Source organism: Schistocerca gregaria, chromosome 7 (genome assembly GCF_023897955.1).
Source record: "Schistocerca gregaria isolate iqSchGreg1 chromosome 7, iqSchGreg1.2, whole genome shotgun sequence".
In the NCBI taxonomy this organism is placed as follows: Eukaryota; Metazoa; Arthropoda; class Insecta; order Orthoptera; family Acrididae; genus Schistocerca; species Schistocerca gregaria.
The window spans coordinates 73,020,356-73,039,534 of record NC_064926.1 but is presented as its reverse complement, the minus strand read 5'-3'; the positions used below and the strand labels follow the sequence as shown (position 1 = coordinate 73,039,534).

The 19,179-nt window shown below is 39.4% G+C and overlaps 1 protein-coding gene across 1 annotated transcript in view; it reads right to left on the bottom strand.

Moving 5' to 3' along the window:
* The window catches only part of LOC126282289 (mucin-5AC-like), a 758,596-nt gene that overhangs the window by 34,540 nt on the left and 704,877 nt on the right, over positions 1 to 19,179 (bottom strand). Inside the window, exons 11-12 of the mRNA XM_049981941.1 lie at positions 14,822 to 15,031; positions 2,068 to 2,238 (exon numbers count right to left, since the gene is read on the bottom strand). Of these exons, the coding sequence (XP_049837898.1) occupies positions 2,068 to 2,238; positions 14,822 to 15,031 (381 nt within the window). The remainder of the gene's footprint in view (positions 1 to 2,067; positions 2,239 to 14,821; positions 15,032 to 19,179) is intronic.

The following is a 19,179-nucleotide window of genomic DNA, read 5'->3' as shown; positions in this document are numbered from 1 at the left end:
CTGATCTATCTGACAATTCGCCCAGAAAATTCTGCTATGACAATGACCTGGCTCTAGTTGCACAACACCAGGAAATGAAGACAACAGGAGACATTCTAACCAATGACCTGTCTATATTAGCTTATTACTTCAAAATCTGGAGACTCCAGCCCAGTGTGAGTGAACCAGAAGTGTGTTGCTTCCATTTAAATAATCAGTTGGTGACTGTAAAACTGGAAGTAAGTTTCAGAGACAGAATTCTTCACCATAATTGGAACCCAAAATATCTTGGTGTAATCCTGGACCATCCACTTTGCTTCTAATGGCACCTTTTTAACTTAACTCAAAAGTTGAGGAAACAACATCCTCCATAAGCTATGCAAAGCTACCTGGGGATCTTCAGCAATGACCCTGTGATCTTCAGCTCTGGGCTTGGTGCACTCAAGTGCTGAGTATTGTGCACCTGTTTGGATGAACAGTCATCATACAAGGCTTGTTGCCACCCAGCTGAACACGACAATGTGCATTGTATCTGGTGCCATCAGATCTACTCCAGTTTATTGGCGTCCACAGTTAACCAGTATAATGCCTCCTGATCTACACAGATGTACTGCCCTTATGAGGGAATTCCACAAGATCTCCAGGAATTCTAAACTACCCATGCATAGGTACCTGCAACTTTTAAATTGTAAGAGACTGAAATGATGCCATCCAACTCTGTGCAATGCTGCTGACATGGTTGCTAAGGATTTCAAACTCCTTGAAGAATGGAAAGGTCTGTGGGAAGCAGTGACAGATGTGCATCTGCACAACATCTTCTCAGGCGCTAGACGTCCAACTGGATTCGACCTATCACACAAGACATGAATTACTCTAAACAAACTCCATACTGGCCATGGCCGATGCAGGGGATGCTCTCTTTAAGTGGAAGAAGCTGCCTTATTCCACCTGTGACTGTGGGGCTCCATGCCAGACTGTTCACCACATTAACAGTGAATGCAGGATTCGAGCCTACCAAGGTGTTGAGGACTTCCTGATAGCAAGATGCAGAGCGCTGGATTGAAAGACTGGATATTCAGTTGTAAAGTCAAGCTTAAGTTTCTTGTGTGTAAATATGTACATAAAATAGAAAGAAACTTCCACATGGGAAAAATATATTAAAAACAAAGATTCCAAGACTTACCAAGCGGGAAAGTGCCGGTAGACAGGCACAATAAAATAACACACACACAAAATTACTAGCTTTCACAACCAACGGTTGCTTCTTCAGGAAAGAGGGAAGGAGAGGGAAAGACGAAAGGATGTGGGTTTTAAGGGAGAGGGTAAGGAGTCATTCCAATCCCGGGAGTGCAAAGACTTACCTTAGGGGGAAAAAAGGATAGGTATATACTCGTGCACACACACACACAAACACACATATCCATCCATACATCTACAGACACAAGCAGACATATGTCTGCTTCTGTTTGTACATGTATGGATGGATATTTGTGTGTGTGCGCGAGTATATACCTATCCTTTTTTCCCCCTAAGGTAAGTCTTTCCACTCCCAGGATTGGAATGACTCCTTACCCTCTCCTTTAAAACCCACATCGTTTCGTCTTTCCCTCTCCTTCCCTCTTTCCTGAAGAAGCAACCGTTGGTTGCGAAAGCTAGTAATTTTGTGCGTGTGTTTGTGTGTTATTTTATTGTGCCTATCTCCGGCGCTTTCCCGCTTGGTAAGTCTTGGAATTTTTGTTTTTAATATAAATATGTACATATGTATATGTAATTTAATTTTATGATATGTCTGTATCAGCCATACGCTAAATAAAAAGCAACTTTCTGACAATATTCAGAGTATTTTGTTTTCACACTGTTGAACTTCATTTCATCTAAATGTGTCTCTAATTATTCACAGACTGAGCAACATACTATCTGTGTTGTGAAAGGAAAATATAGAAAATAATACTGACATAACATTTTAAAAATTACTGTACATGAAACTCTTTGTTATTATATAGAAAATAATACTGACATAACATTTTAAAAATTACTGTACATGAAACTCTTTGTTATTGGCTTCTTTGTTACTGATTTCCATCTTACCTCAGTAAATGTTCCTTCTGTCACAGAGTGGATCTTCATTATGCCCATTCCAATAATGACACATACAGGGAAGACACCAATAACCCATCCAACACCATCTGCCCATCTTGGATACTTGTAATCTCCATAACTCACTGGAGCATACTCAATCCAATTGAAGAACAAAATGAACTACAAAAACGGTTAATATACAAAAATTAATCTTGTCACTATAATATAGAAATTACAATTTTACACTTATAGTTTAAAAAACACTCATGTCATTTTTTATGAATTCCAGCAATAACAGTTTAACTATAACATGTTCATAAGTGTTAGAATGGAAGTGTCAATGTAGGCTTGTATTACAGCTACGGATTTAAGTTATCCCTGTAGCTAACTCATTCTTATTGTTAAATATACACAAAATAATTGATAATAAACAGTTACTGAATTGCAATTTTCTTGTTAGTATTTTTCACTTTCAAACAAAACATTTTCTAATTTTCTTGTATATACACTCTAATTTCAAAATGTTCATGCTTTAACTTTGTTTACATCTTTTGCTAGAAAATGCCTCTACTTACATTTTATTTTAACCCAAGCTATACTTCTTATATCTCAATAGGTAATGGGTGGTTATAATTAAGCTGTGGCTGGTCACAGAGATCCAGTGTGGGCTGCAATTATCCTATGTCAATAAAACTTGGTGGATATACTAATGTGTTAGTGCCCACCTGATTTATGCTGAAAAAATATTAGTTAAAATACTGACCACCAGGTGCAATCTGGGGCTGTAAACTGTATGACACCATGAAACATACACTGTCATTCCACAAGCCGAAGGTGAGTGAAGAGAATGGCTATTGAAAAGTGAGACCATCCACTGTTAGTGAAACTGTTTTATGTAAACAGCAGCAATTGCAGTGCTGCATTGAGAGAGTATCACTGACTGAAAGGTCTGAGCACAGACCCAACATTGTTTAATGGTTTACAGAAAAAGATAATGAAATTTGAAAACACTGGTCAGTGGTAGGGGCCCTATCCCAGTGGAAGTTACTGATGATATTGCTGTTGCTGTAACCGACTTTGCAGCATGAACCCCTGACAGAGCTAATGCTTGTGCAGTGTCACAAAAATTGTCCATCCCATGATCAACAGTATGGAAAGTTTTGCAATACATTTTGCACTGGCATCTGTAGAAGATCCAAATGGTGCAGCAACTAAAATACCATGATCCACTGCAAAATTATGAATCTGCTCTTCTGTTTGTGGCATAGACTCACATCACTGACATGTGGCCGAGCAATATTCTATGGAACACTACAGGGTGTACTGAATACATGGAATTGCCAAATCTGACATAATGTTAGACCACATGCTGTGCGTGAAGAGCTACGACACTGTCACTGTGTGGCATGTTTTCACAAGCACCTTCATTCTCAGTCTGTTCATCTTTGAAAAGAATACCCCTAAATGACCTTCCAGGTGTACTGTGATGTCTGCATGTTATTGAAAGCTTCTTGCACAGCATGTGATTCCTGCTTTAGAAGAGCGCAACTGTGTGGAAACCACTGCTCTCATGCAAGGCTGGACAACACCTCATATTGCTCACCAAGTTAAAGATCCACCTAATGCAACCTTGCATGAACAGGGTATCTCCAGAGGTTTTCCAGATGCATGGCCTACATGATCACCTGATCTAAATCCATTTGACTTTTGTCTCTGGGGATACCTGAAAGAACCCATTTATAGGACATGTTCAGAATCTACCTGATCCGAAGGCCAGTATACAGGAACATTTTGCTTACTTTCCACTGGGACTGCTGTGAACAACTGTTGATCATGTAATTTTATCTTATCAACATCTTCAGTGCTCATACTGAACAAAGTGTGTAAGTGGCAGTTAATAATAAAATCAACATTATGCCTTTCTCACTTGTTCAACATTTCCTGCCTGTGTCCTATTCCATTACATATAGAAACATTTGTATATGTCTTTCTTGCATTCACAGCAGCAGATTTAGATCTGGAGGCCAAAATTCTAACTAATTTTTTTGCCATGGTAAATCACATTATCATATCAAGTTTTGCTGTCATATGATAATTACAGCAATACCGGACTGTGTGGGTAGCTGCACTTTAATTATTACTACTCAGTACCTCCTGCATTATCAGTTGGCAACACTCACTATGTTAAATCACATCAATATTTTTAATTGTTTGCATTTCATCTTCTTCATTTACATTTTCTTGTACCTCTCTAGTGATATGTATAATAGTTGTTTTGTGTTTTATATGCTAAGTCCGTCATGCTTTTATGCACTATTTTCTGCAGGTCTCAAAGAAGTACATGTTTCTATTATACTTAATATTTTTACATCTACATACATTCTTTGCAAACCACCATATGGCACTTGGTTGGTTTGGGGAGAGGGGACCAAACAGCGAAGAAATTGGTCCCATAGGATTAGGGAAGGGTGGGGAAGGAAGTTGGCCACGTCTTTCCTTTTACCTAAAGCAATTTAGGGAAATCACGGAAAACTTAAATCAGGATGCCCGGACATAGGTTTGAACTGTTGTCCTCCTGAATGCGAGTCCATTGTGCTAACCACAGCGCCACCTTGCTCGGTATAGTGCTTGGCTGAGGGTACCTCATCCCACAACTTGTCTTTCCCCCTCCTGTTCCACTTGTAAACAGAGAAAAGCAAAATTGGCTGTCTATATCTCTCTGTAAAAGCCTAATTTTTCTTATCTTTCTGGTCCTTACACAAAATGTGTGTTGAACTTGCCTGTTCTCTAAATTTTATTATTATTGTTTTGTGAAAATAATGCCATCTTCCCTCTGGGAATTCCAATTTGAGTTCATGAAGCACCCCCATAATGCTTGCATGTTGATCGAACCTACTCCTAACAAATCTGGCAGCCCACCTCTGAATTGCTTTGATGTCTTCCTTTAATCCGACATGGTGGGTGTCCAAAACACTCTAACAGTACTAAAGAATGTGACACATAAGTGTTCTATACATGATCTCCTTCATACACTTAGCAGCCAGAACATTACGACCACCTACCGAATAGTCAGTGTGTCTACCTTTGGCACAAGTAACAGGAGTGCTGCATCATGTCATGGAAGCAGTGAGGCCTTGGTAGGTCACTGGTAAGAGTTGGCACCACATCTGCATACACAAGTCATCTAAATTCCATAAATTCCAGGGGGGGGGGGGGGGGGGGAGGGGGGATGATGAGCTCTGACACCATGTTCAATCACATCCCAGATGTGTTCTATTGGGTTCGTTCAAATCTGGCAAGTTGGGTGGGGGCACAGCACATCAATTGGAGCTCGGCACTGTGTTCCTTGAATCACTCCACCATACTACTGGTCTTGTGACATGGCACATTATCTTGTTAAAAGATGCCACTGCCATTGAGAAACATATGGTCATGAAGGAGTGTACGTGGCCTGCCACCAGTGTATGATACTCCTTGGCTGTCATGGTGCCTTGCATGAGCTCCACTGGATCCATGGATACCTGTGTGAATGTTCCCCAGAGCTTAATAGAGCCACCGCCATCTTGACTCTGTCCTACAGTACAGGTGTCAAGGAGCTGTTCCCGTGGAAGACGGTGAATTCGCACCATACCATTAGCATGATACAGAAGGTATCTGGATTCATCACACCATGCAATATTCTGCCACTGTATCAACATTCAGTTGCGATGGTTGCGTGTCCTTTTCAGTCATAGTTGCTGACGCCATGGTGTTAACAATGACACGTGCATGGGTTGTCGGCTATGAAGGCCCATTGTTAGTAGTGTTCGGTGCACAGTATGTTCAGACACACTTTTACTCGGTCAAGCATTAAAGTCCAATGTTAATTCTTCTGCCACAATTCGCCCCCTGTGCTGTTTTACCATTCTTCCCAGCCTCTGATGTCCAACGTCAAACATTCAACATCTGTAATGAGAGGTGGCTGCCAAACCCCACGTCATGTGTTGAAGACAATCACCACAGTGGTCCTCAAACACCCAACAAGTTGAGCAGTTTCCAAAATGCTCATGCTGAGCCTCCAGGTCACTACAATCTGCCAGTAGTCAACTGATTAATTGTGCAACTTCCTCATTCTACACACAGACAACACAGTCACTGATACTATATGCACCGTGCATGTGTCTGATTAACAGTCATTCCTCACCAGGTGATGCTGGTATCACCTAGACAAGTTTTTATCAATAGTAGGTCACTGGTTCTGACTGATCAGTGTAAATGAGCCACACTTTCCTAAAGTTCTCCCAATACACCAAAGTTGGTTATTCACCTTCCCTACTACCAATCTCAAGTGCGCACTCTATTTCATACTGTAACATTATGCTTAAGTATTTAATCAATGTGACTGTGTCAAGTAAAACAGCACTAATGCTGCATTAAAGCAATAGAGGACTGTTTTTCCTACTCGCACACATTAACTTACTTTTTTTTTTACTTTTAGTTTTACAGCAACCTGCCATTCATTCCACTAGAAAGTTTGTCTGCCATCTTGTATCCTCCTATAGCCACTGAATGATGACAGTTTCCCACACACTACAACAACACAAGCAAACATCTATTGGACTAACACTCACTCTGCCCATCAGACCATTTACTGTTGCATATTTAGAAAATTGAATGCATGAAAGAAGAAACAGAAGCTAGAATGACTAAGTTTGCCTAAAAAGTGCAAATAAATTACCACCAGAAGGGCATAATTCTGCATGTCAGGATGTCAAAGTGGAGCTCAAATGAAGAACTGCAAGGCACGGCAAGATGTTGGCATTGATCATATATGGTCACATACAGTGGTCGGAAGTGCCAATGTGGAAAGGGCTACTTGACCTGACACAGTGTAAACTTGGAGATGGCGTTGCCTATAGAGGAGCTGAGTTCAGACAGGCATGCATGAGAGACAACTGTGTAGGTCAGGCCCAGGCTTTGGAAGTGTAGTACTCGCTCTGGCTCCACTCGTGTTCATACTTACGTGCATACCTTTCTCTATGGGAAAGTACAGTCAGGAATTGTAGTTTCATTCAAGTCATTCATTTACTTTTTGCTCAGACAAGCATTAAAGATTATAATTGTCCAAGTCTTGCCTTTTGTTCACACGTATCTTGACCGAGCTCCATAATTCCTTCAAAACGTTCAGTATGCCATTCCCACATTAGTTATAGGACTTTTTCTTTTCTGGTGTCAGATGTGAAGTTGCTCATCGATTAGCATGTGGTTGATGCCGTGCTATGTGATATTGGAGTAGGTCAGTTCTGTTTGTAACATCAAACCCGCTCAGCCCGACACTATGTAAAACGATGGACTGACTTTGAGAACCTGTTTTGTATTATTTGAACAACCAGAATGCAGACCAGTGGCAGAACCAGGAACCAGGTGAATTAAATAGTGTTCCTGCCGTCCTGCTCTCATGAAGAAGAAGGTAGGCCCTTCAGTGCCAAGGAATGGATGGCACCAGTAGAAGAAAGAAGAGGAGGCCACGACTACCTCAGCAACAGATGGCGCCTAGGAACAAAGCAGTCATCCTGGCAGGCATCCAGGCAGCATGGGGAAACAGTAGCATAAGTTTACAGACAGTGCAGTGGCACTGGCAGTTACAGACAGCAGCATGAAGTTATGGATGATGGTTCACAGCAGCAGAAGGCACACATCATCATCATCATCATCATGATCACTAGCAGCAGCAGCAACAGCACTGGTGACAATGGACAGCAGCACAAGGGTAATGCTTCATAGCATACAGCACACAGCAGCTGCAGCAGCAGCAAAAGTAGCAGAGGAGTTCCCACTCTGCGTTAAAAAGCTAGCAGGCATGTCATATGACATGGTAATTCTTTCAAGGAACTAATGTGAATGAGTCACCCAGTAGGCAACCAGATTTGCTAAAATTAATAACGCAATTGTTTAATGACACTACAACCACTCTAAACAAGTTCCTTGGTTATTATATTGTGTTTGAACTTATCAGTCATGAGCAGAAAGATACCTTGTTAAAATCAAGAAAATTAAAATACTTGGTTCAGCATGTAGCAAGTTGTTAGTTTTGAGACCTACCATACTACTAGAAGAATATACCAGCAAAAGGACACTCCATTTCCATGCTTGTCTGATGTTTGTCAGTTGGCAAGAACTTGGAGAAAGCACAGCACAGCTGAGCTCAAAGTTGGGTAAAATGCAGCAGCACTTAAGGGAAGTTATAAGAGGTACTATGCGACATTCAGAATTAGAAGGCAGCCTTGCACTTATTTGGAAGTTCAGCCGAGCAGTGTTTATCCATGGGATTTATGATAGTAGGATAAAGACAAGAGTGTGCACGCACAGTGAACAGTTATCTTTAGCAGAGGTTACAGATATCGCTCTGACAGAAGAGAGTGCAATAGCCTTGGCCTGAGAAAAGATGATCACCTGAGGCACTAGTGTGGTGCCAAAAAGAAGGATGAAAAGAAAGCCCAAAGTACTTCATATGCAGGCCATGCAATGTGGGATTCTTGCACGAATAAAAGAATATGGAAGGTAGGGCCAGTAATATGAGGAAAAAGTAGGGAAACAAATCAATCGTGGGCAATGACATGTTCATGGTGTCAGTGGTGAAGTCATATAGTCTCACATGCCAAGATGAATGTTTTAAATGTAATCAAACCAGTCACTATGCCAGAAACTGCTCAGAGATCACTTGCTATGAATGGAACCTGCATAGGTCAAGTAAAATCCAGCAAAACTAAGCAAGGGCGTAAGAAAACAGTCAACTTACAAGCTTACTGAACTGGAGTGCCAAAAAGGCACTAATAAATGCCTGAAGTTTCTTGTGGATAGTGGGGTGTAGCTAAGCCTAGTTTGGAGAAGCTGTCTGAGAAATGTCAGAAAGTATATTCCAGCCAAATGTATTAGGATTCATGGAATTGCTAAAACACTTGCAAATACAGAGAGAGAACTGTAATCCTGACATGAAGGATGGGGAGCAGAATGCAAGTGAGGTGTCACTTCTATGTAATTGAGGAAGATGTGTACCTTCTATTTGATGGGCTACTGGGTCAAGGATTCTTCAAGGAAAATGGAGTTGTTATCAGTTATGCCATCAGAAGCCCGTGGATCCATGAGGTATGGATTGAAATGAAGATAGAGCAAGAATGTGAGCTCAGCACGGTGAAATTAGTATTATAAGTCATGACTTCTAGATATGGTTGCACAGATACAAGAAAGAGAATAAAAACAACAGAACAAATTCAGACATGGAGCAAAAATCATGTAGAGAATTGAAGGCAAAGTCGCAGAGTGAGGTCTGCATAGTACATTTAAAGGAAAGAGAAGGCTCTGTAAAGAAAGGCTTATTAAGCATGGAGCAAGAAACACATGTAAAGGTGAGAGCGAGTAGGATAGGAAGCAATTAACTGTCAAAACACAACAGAGGCAGACAACAGGGATTATCAGAGAGAAGCAAACAGGGCATATGCAAAATGAAAAAAATAGGGCCCCAAGATGAATGGCTGTGCTGAATAAAAATAGGGGTAAACAGAATGAGAGAGGTATTCATTCCAAAACACAAGATCAACAAGGGTGCTTGAAGCATTAGCTAAAATAGAATCAGGAGAATGATTAAAAGTGTGTCAAACACTACAGATGAGAGTGTGTCAGCAGACTGCCCACAGTTGGTAGTGGAAACAATGCCAGGGTTGGCACTGATGTGGGAATCATTCAGAGTGAATTGTGTCGGTAAAACAAGCCACAGTTGAAAGCAAGAGTAAGTGTACTAAAAGAGAACATCCAAGTAAGTCATCTGAATGCAGAAGAAGAAAACAGCTGTTATACAGGTATGCACCATGTACAGCGAAATTTTCCATTCACCAAGATACAAACTGTCTTATACAGATAGTATCAGACACAAAATTAAAGTGCTACCAGAGGCAGAAAGTAGGGTAATTTGCTCATGGCCCTACAGCATGCCACAAGCACTAAAAGGAGATCCATCGAGACATTTGAAAGATATTAAAGAATGACATGATAGTGCCAAGCACAAGTGGTTAGAATTTTCCATTAATTTTTATTCAGAAACAGATGGATACCACTGGAAAGCAAAAATGGTGAACAGTCACAGACTATAGGTAACTGAATGTGATCTCCCTAAATTCAATATTTCCACTGCCATGAACAAATAAAATTCTTTACAATCAAGAAAGGCAAAGCATTTCTCAATCCTACATTTAGTGAAGGGTTATTACTAGATCTTATTACACAACAGGATCAAGAAAAGACGGCTTTCATCATGCAATATGGCCATTACAAATACAAAATAATGCCCATGAATCTAAAAACAGCTCAAAGTACATTTCAGAAGTTGATAAATTCCATTTTGACAGGATTACAAAGTGACAAGTTGTTCAGCTCTCTAGGGGAACCCAATAAGCAGCTAATAGAAGTATTTGAAATATTTAGACTCCATAATATAATGCTACAGGTGGATAAATGTGAATTTTTGTGAAATGAGGTATGCTATTTGGGACATATTGCATTAGCAAGGGCTTGAGGCTAAACCCATGGAAGATCAAAGTTATGAAGTCCATAGTATCAGGACTTTGAAAAGAACTACATAATTATCAGAAACATTTGCTAAATGTCTACTGGAGCAGTTTTGAGTTGGGGAAGAATTGGAAGTGACATACTTGTTGCATACGCCTTGAGGTCACTAAATAATGTAGAAAGAGGGTACTATGCCATAAAATGAGATTAATGCGACCAGGTGGTGTCAATCCGATCATTTACCAGTTCTTCCACATTTGGGTAACTGAGCGTAGCATTTTAACAATTACTTTGCACCTGACCATTGTCGTGAATTCTTTACTAATTGTTGGGGGGCGCTCAACTGGCAATTCACATTGTCAGTAGGTGTGTGATTCTTGTGCTACACTCATGTAGTCAAGACAACACTGCAAAAACTTCTGCTGGCCCCTGTTACTTCCAAAGTGTAACAGGTAAATTGCTATATTATTGCTTGCATACAAATGTCTTACATGATACAGTTTCATTTTTTTGTCCATTGCTAATACAGCTTAGTCACTATGTAGGCCTAATTACAATATTGCATTTTTGTAGGGTGAATCCAATCACACAAGTATACCAAAGGTTCTGGGACTAATATGAAAATCAAACTACAAACCAGAATTTCTTCTAAATGCAGTGAGAACTGTCAAATTGGGAAAATTAAGCATATGGAAAGCTTCAGAGCAATACGCAGTTCCATATACCACATTAATTGACAAAATTCAAGGCTAGGTACAAATAAAAAGTAGGTGGCCAACCAGCATTAACCAACAACGAGGAAAAAATCCTGGCTGAAGGATTATTGTGTTGTGTGAAATGGGAGTTTCCTCTGAAGAATATAGGCATATCTCAATGAAGCAAGGAGGCTTGAAAAAAGATTTCATTACAACTGAGCTGGGCATGAGTGGGTAAAATCTTTTCTGAAAATTCATAAAGAACTAATGATTAGGATAAGTGAAAATGAGAAGAGGGCAATGGCAGCAGTTATCCGAGAAACAGAGATTGATTATTTTAAACACCTTGAAGTGATCTTGAATGGTGTCCCTCCCTCCAACACTATAAACTATGATGAGACAGACTTTTGTGACACTCCTGGACAAGTGACTGTAATAGAGAAGCGAGGCACAAGATATCCTTAAAGGATAGTAGATATAAGTCAAGTATCAGTGTGGTGATAGCAGCAGCTACCAATGGCTCAGTCCTCCCACCATACACAGTTTATAGGGAAAAACACCTGTACGATACTTGGACTGATGGCGGCATTACTGATTCAGGTTATAATAGGAATCAAAGTGGTTGGTTTGACCTAACAACGTTTGAATCATGGTTCATTGAAATTGTCTTGCCTTATGCCCAGCAATTAGAGAAAGCTAAAGTGATTATAGATGACCATCTCTTGAGTCATCTGTCATAGAACGTGATTAAACTGTGCCAGGGACAGGACATTAAATCTGTGCTTATACCACCTAATTCTACTCATTTGTGTCAGCCACTTGATGTTAGCCATTTGCTGAGCAATAAAAGATTTTAGACTGTACATGTTTTGCAGATAGCTCCTGATATTTACTGTTCATAAATCACTAACATGAGTAGATAGTATATCAAACCTGTCACCCAGGTTGATTAAGTTTAGGTTAAAGCTGGAGGACTATGACTATCAGATCATGTATAAAAGTGTCACCTATGCACTCTCATGAGTGAGAGACGTCAGGGCAGCTGGTGCATGACAGGAAGATGACAGCAGTATTGGTCAGAATGCAGCAGAGGAAGCTATAGTATGGGTCAGCTACCCAAAGGCAGTTAGAGACAGCAGTGTTGTTGATGCGTACAAGCACGCAGTAGGTGTGACCACCCAGGACACAGAGCACAAGACAGTTAAGCTCAGAAAAAAAGAACATTATGTTCCGAAATGTGAAAACTGTGTCAAAGCTATAAAAAATTATATCTGAAAATGCAAGGCAGCTGAACCAAGAATGGCAGAAGAAATAAGTGAAAATGAAAAAGTTGCAATATTAAAACAGTTTCAAGACTCATCCACTTGATGTGGCCTTTTTTAGACCTTTAAAAGTAGCTTGGAGAAATGGTAGCTGAGCCTATTGAATAGCAAGATGGTAACACAGTAGTAGGGTATTATTTGAGAAAATTATACTGAGGTATGGAATACTGTCAGCATTGTTGAGTAACATGGGAATTAATGTCATGAGTGAAACTATCAAAAGAGTATGTAAACTGGTTCATATTGAGAAGACATATACTGAGGTGACATAAGTCATGGCATACCTCCTAATATCATGTCAGTCCTCCTTTTTCCCAGCATAGTGCAGCAAATTGATGTGACATGGACTCAACAAGTCGCCACAGCCCCTACAGAAATACTGAACCACACTGTCTTGACAGCCATCTGTAACTGTGAAAGTGTTGCTGGTGCAGCATGTATTGTACAAACTGGCCTCTCAAGTGTGTCCCATGAATGTTTGATGGGATTCATGCAGTATGGATGGCCCCAACAACATACCGAATGGACCGCTCAGGATTGGCATCACATTTTCTTCACCGATGACTGTCGCATATGCCTTCAACCACACAATCGTCAGATACGTGTTTGGAGGCAACCTGGACAGGCTGAACACCTTCGGCACACTCAGCAAGTGCAGCAACTTGGAGGTTTCCTGCTGTTTTGTGGTGGCATTATATGGGGCCGAAGTATGATGCTGATGGACATGGAAGGTGCCATAACAGCTGTACGATACGTGAATGCCATCCTCCGACAGATAGTGCAATCATATAGGCAGCATATTGGCGAGGCATTCGTCTTCATGGACAACAATTCACAGCCCCATTGTGCGCATCTTGTGAATGACTTCCTTCAGGATAATGACATCGCTCGACTAGAGTGGCCAGCATGTTCTCCAGACATGAACCTTATCGAACATGCCTGGGATAGATTGAAAAGGGCATTGAGGGATCTATGCCAAATTGCCACTGAGGAGTGGGACAATCTGGACCAACAGTGCCTTGATGAACTTGTGGATAGTATGCCACGATGAATACAGACATGTATCAATGCAAGAGGATGTGCTACTGGGTATTAGAGGTACCGGTGTGTATAGCAATCTGGACCACCACCTCTGAAGGTCTCGCTGTATGGTGGTACAACATGCAATGTGTGTTTTTCATGAGCAATAAAAATGGTGGAGATGATGTTCATGTTGATCTCTATTCCAATTTTCTGTACAGGTTCTGGAACTCTAGGAACCAAGGTGATGCAAAACTTTTTTTGTGTAGTTTGTGTGCTACCTATTATAGAACTGTATATAATCCTTCAGTCATTCACTTATTTATACCTTAATGGTGATAATATGTTATGAGTGGGCTATGTTTAATCATTGACATTCCCAAATATTTAACTAAATTTTGTAGTGATGTGTGGGAAATGAGAGCCATGGTTAATGTTTACACAATTTTGGAACTGATGTTACAAAATTATCCTAATGACAAGGTCTTAAAAATAACTACAAAAGAGTATAAACGTCATATCATGAAATTTAATTACTGATAGGTTCTATGGATGGCATTTGGAAATGATTTACAATAGTAGTTTTACTACCTTATTTATTAACAAACCTCATTATTGCATCTCGGAACTATTCTTTGAGGATATTAGACACCACTCATGGACAGCTGCCTGCAAATCTCCATCATTTTTGAATCTCTTACCTCACAGTGTATCCTCCATGTTATTGAACAAAGCATCATCAGATGGAGCAAGATCTGATTAATATGGTGTGTGTGCCACAACGACGACCTTCCATTAGTCAAATTTGCAGTCGGGCACTGTGTGGGGCCATGCATTCCCTTCTGCTAGCGAATCCTGTGATGCAAATATAAATAGCCTTTTGTGTGGCAACTCACTGCAGTTAAATATTTATAAATATCTGTTGTTTTGGCTCCTTTCTTGCACAGAAACCACGTGATCCATCTTTGAGCAAGATATTTGCCTTCCATGGCTTTCTTGATTTAGGAACAAACAAGTGCTGCCCTTTCACTATACACAGTGTTCACAACTGATATCCAGCATCTGCATGCTGTACAAGAATCAATACATCATCCTATGAGAGGACACACCCATTGTTTGAGTGGCATTTGTAAAACAACACAATTGTAAATCATTTCCGAACATCTCTTGTAGTATTTTTCTTACCAATAAGGCTGCAGGAGTTACAATTTTCCACATCCACCTCCAAAAAAACTTCCATGTTTCTGATTGTGGACCAATCATTTCCTGTATATCGGCAAGAAACCTGTTAGCACCATAGACCCAGGAAATGATAATACATTCCACAATAGCTATCAATAGGACTGACCAGTTGGCTGCATATTTGTCCACCAACTGGAGCCAGTACATACCACTCTGAAAATAAATATTACCAAATATCAATGTGATGTATATTATTTTATGTGTCAGTTAGACATTAAATGCGATTTAATATTTGTAATTTTTGTGCTAACAACATAAGTAAAACATAACATGCTGTCATGTGAACTAACTTAATATAAAACACTTTGAACTGACAGTCTGCCAAACTTTACAGGTTCGTTAAAGTGAAGGAATCTATCACAGACCATTGATTAAGGTCACATGCCTCACATATGATGGGATTTACAGATCAGAAGGAGTTTCATGAGATGGAAATAAGACAGATGGCTCATTTTTCACACCTGCTAGAGAAAATACCTTACCACGTTCAATAACTGTCTGAGGTAAATTCCTTCTCTTTCAGGAACTAGTAATACTTAATATATCTGTGTCTGTTTTCTCTTCATTCTGAATACTGGTCTGGTGCAGCTCTCCATGCAGTTTATCATGTGCAAAAATTTTCATCTCTGGATAACTATTACAACATTACCCACTTGAACCTGCTTACACCACCTTGTCAACACAACACCTGGGGTCATCTCAAGTAGGGATGAAAGTGACTTGCCCCTCCTTTCCTACCTTTCCCAATCCATCCCTCCATTTCATTATTATAGGATCTGAAGGTTCATGACAATGAATTCCATAAACCAGCACATTACCTCTCAAAAACACTCTAAGAAATCAGTTTTCTAGATATGAAGATCTGACCACTGCTAAAGACAAATGATTTCAAGTTTTATCTAAACAGAGACATTGGTACCTGAGTGAGCAGCATTTGAATCTTTTAATGATGTCACTGTTTTTTTTTTTTAACTTTACTTTACATTTCACATTATCAGCACACTGAAGTGTTAATTAAAAAATAGTGAACATTATTTTTAATAATAGCATTCTTTTATTTTTAATTGCTAACTGCATGAAAATGTGAGCAATCATAATTAATTAAAATTGGTAATAAATGTGATATGTCTCATTGTTAAAAAACTATATATAAAGTTTATAATATCATACTTGTATTTATTCATGATTTTTAGAAATAAAAAGTAACTTATTTTCTATTTGATATTTCAAACTTATGTGCCAAATTCCAATCCATTATTAATAGTCACATTTTCATCAAATTAGTAATTTAAAATAAAAGTTGTTATCTACATCTTATCTTAATTTTGATGCAATGTTTCTTAAAAACATTCCAATTTTAATTCAAATTAAAGCAAAAAAATGGACAGTGAAATTCTCAAAATTTTGTACAGTTAACAGTGTTTGGGTCTTCAAAACTTCAAAGTCAATGTTTTCTAGTGTTTTGTGAAGTTCATTTACTTTAGGAATTTCGTGTCTTGGCACTGACATTTAAATCCCATAAGTATGAGAGACATCAAGAGGACAGAGCAGTCCATGAGATCCTCTTGTTAGTGTCTGGCTTACTTTAGTTGTTCCTGCTTTAGTGCTGCTTAGCAAATGCTTCTGTTGTAAATATTGTCAAACTAAAAATTGAAACACTCCAAATTTCTGAAGTAAGGAACAATGATCAAAGGTCAACATAATTACATGTAACAATGATAGGAGCGTTAAAAATCTAAAAAATAAATAATAATAAATAAAAAATTTAAAAAATGCTCCAAAATAAACTGAAATGCATCTTATTAATCACTCCTGAAAATTACTTGGATACCTACATTTTGAGACTGGAACTTCTTATTGGTAATGTAAGTAAAATGTTTTTCATAAAATAACCTCGATAACAACAAAACAGAGTTTTACTGTCCTGCAGAGGTATCTATCACTTATATTTTGTGATATGCACACTAACAGATAACTTCAACACAACAAGAGACTGGGTGCAGACTTACTACAAATTATCATTTCTGAACACAAATGAGAAGATAAAAATAAGCAGTACAATTGTCAAAACTGCTGTTTTTTTTGTCAAAGCCTTAATTTTTTTGTATGGGGTGTAAATTGTTTGGTTGTTGCATTTTTAAGCATATGCTGCGAAAATGCAGCAATTACTAATGTTACTTGGTGGTTCACGCAGAAACAGTTCACTGTACTGTTTACTTGTGGATTCCTTTATTAATTCGACAAGTTGCTTTTATTTCATTCCTAAAGCATATATACAAGGTTCCTGAGAAGTGTTTGTACCTCTCTTTACTTTGTACAGTTGGGGAAATAAACAACTGTGATTCTTCCATCTCTTCTGGTGAATTTTATAGCAAAATAGCTAACAGATGTATTGCCAGATTTTATTGTACAAAAGGCACAATATTTCAGCGAGAGGTCCTGCTGTCAGCAACACCAGGTCTTCTAATGAACTGATATGCGTGTGTGTGGAAGGGGAGTCAGTTTTGGGAAGCCTTATATTCCCATCTCCACTACCCCCATTGTCCATATGCCACTGCATGCATTTAGATGATAGCAGCGGCAGCCCTGTCAATCCCACAGGTCAGTTCTTTATGTTTGTTGAAAATTCCATTGATGCAGCTAATTAAACCAAGAGTGGGGTATCAAACTATGTTGAGTTTATCATGGTTGACAAGTTGGTCCCTGGTTTGAATCTTAATTCACTCCTTGCAAATGCTGCACAAGTAATGAGATGGTGGAGACAGAACTCTGGTGTAGTTGTACTCCACATCATGTATTTTGGAAAGACTTCTACAGCTGCAAACCACTTTATTACCTGTATGAGAGACTGGATTGTTGGTGTCATCTAGACTACTTCTGATGCCCCACAGAGCACACCCCCAAGCTGATAAATATTGAAATTTGAACCTCTTTTGGAGGAACCAACTATAGGAACTCCTTTCAAGACTATCATCAACCTGACCATCAGTGAATTGGATAGGAATGTTACTTTAGCCCTGGAGAAGAGACTCAACATTGCACTCACACCAGCTTCAGCCAAGGGCAATACTATTGATATCCTTTCTCACAAAGATTATATTGAGAAGATGTGGAGTCTGCTGTAGGATGAGATGTACCAGAAGATAGATAGTGATCTGACAACAAAGACAGAGAAGATATAACAAAGCTATGTATATGTGCAGTACAGGCATATTGAGGGGTCTGGATGGGCAACACATTCTCATTGGTAGTGACTAGCTTGTATGATGAAGCACCTGAATCACTATCACTGAAATCAACCTGCTCATCCTGTATACTGGTATCACGTTTGTAATATGGACACACGGAAGACATGGGCTAAACAGAGTCCTTAACACCTCAACTCCCTTCCACAAATGTTAGATTAATGATATAAACTGAAGTGGACATTAAGCTACTCTTTCTGGGTATCATGATGATGCAGAAGGCAGATAGATCTTTAGATCACAGCATATACTGCACCCGAAGACTCACACTGACTTATATCCACATGGCGGCAGCTACCACTGTCAGTATAGAAAACTGGTGTACTTAAAACCCTAACACACAGAATATGTATGCTCTTTGAGCCAGAGAAGGCACTCTTCAAGAAAAATAGCTTCACTGATGGACAGATTCAATAGGCTCTATATGTAACACCTGCTTCCCTAGCCTCCAGACTAGGGAGGAACAGGAACAGAGAATTTCCACTGTATTTGTGCCACACATGATGGCATTATTGGGGAAAGTAAGATACACCCTCTAGAAACACAACATTAAGACTTTCTGCGCATTCACTAAGACACGAGTGTTACCAAGCATGATCTTACACTTCGTAAGGCCATTGTGTATCAAATCCTCTGCCGGTATGGCACCATATGAAGGTGTCAGCAGAAGAATGTGCTAAACCTTAATTTAGTATGAATTGGACTCATAATTTTATGTGTCGTGTTTCGAATGTACCACATGCTGGTAAGTAGTGGTTCCCTAAGTACCACTAGAGACCACTATCTACTATGTATTTTTTGTATTATTGCATTTATGTTCTTGTCTTTGAATTTAACCACACATATAAACTGCAAAGTCTCAAAATCAACCCTTGTATGTTAGCATTTTCTTCTGCTCATAGACATGCACTGTTGAAGACTGCTGCTGAAAACATCAGTGATATTTCATGCAGTCCAAAAAGTCAGCAGCCAGGAAACATTGCCTTTGTGAAATACATGGGGTGAAGTACCACTGCACCAGAGCACTGGCTCATTACTGGAACTGCATCATTAAGG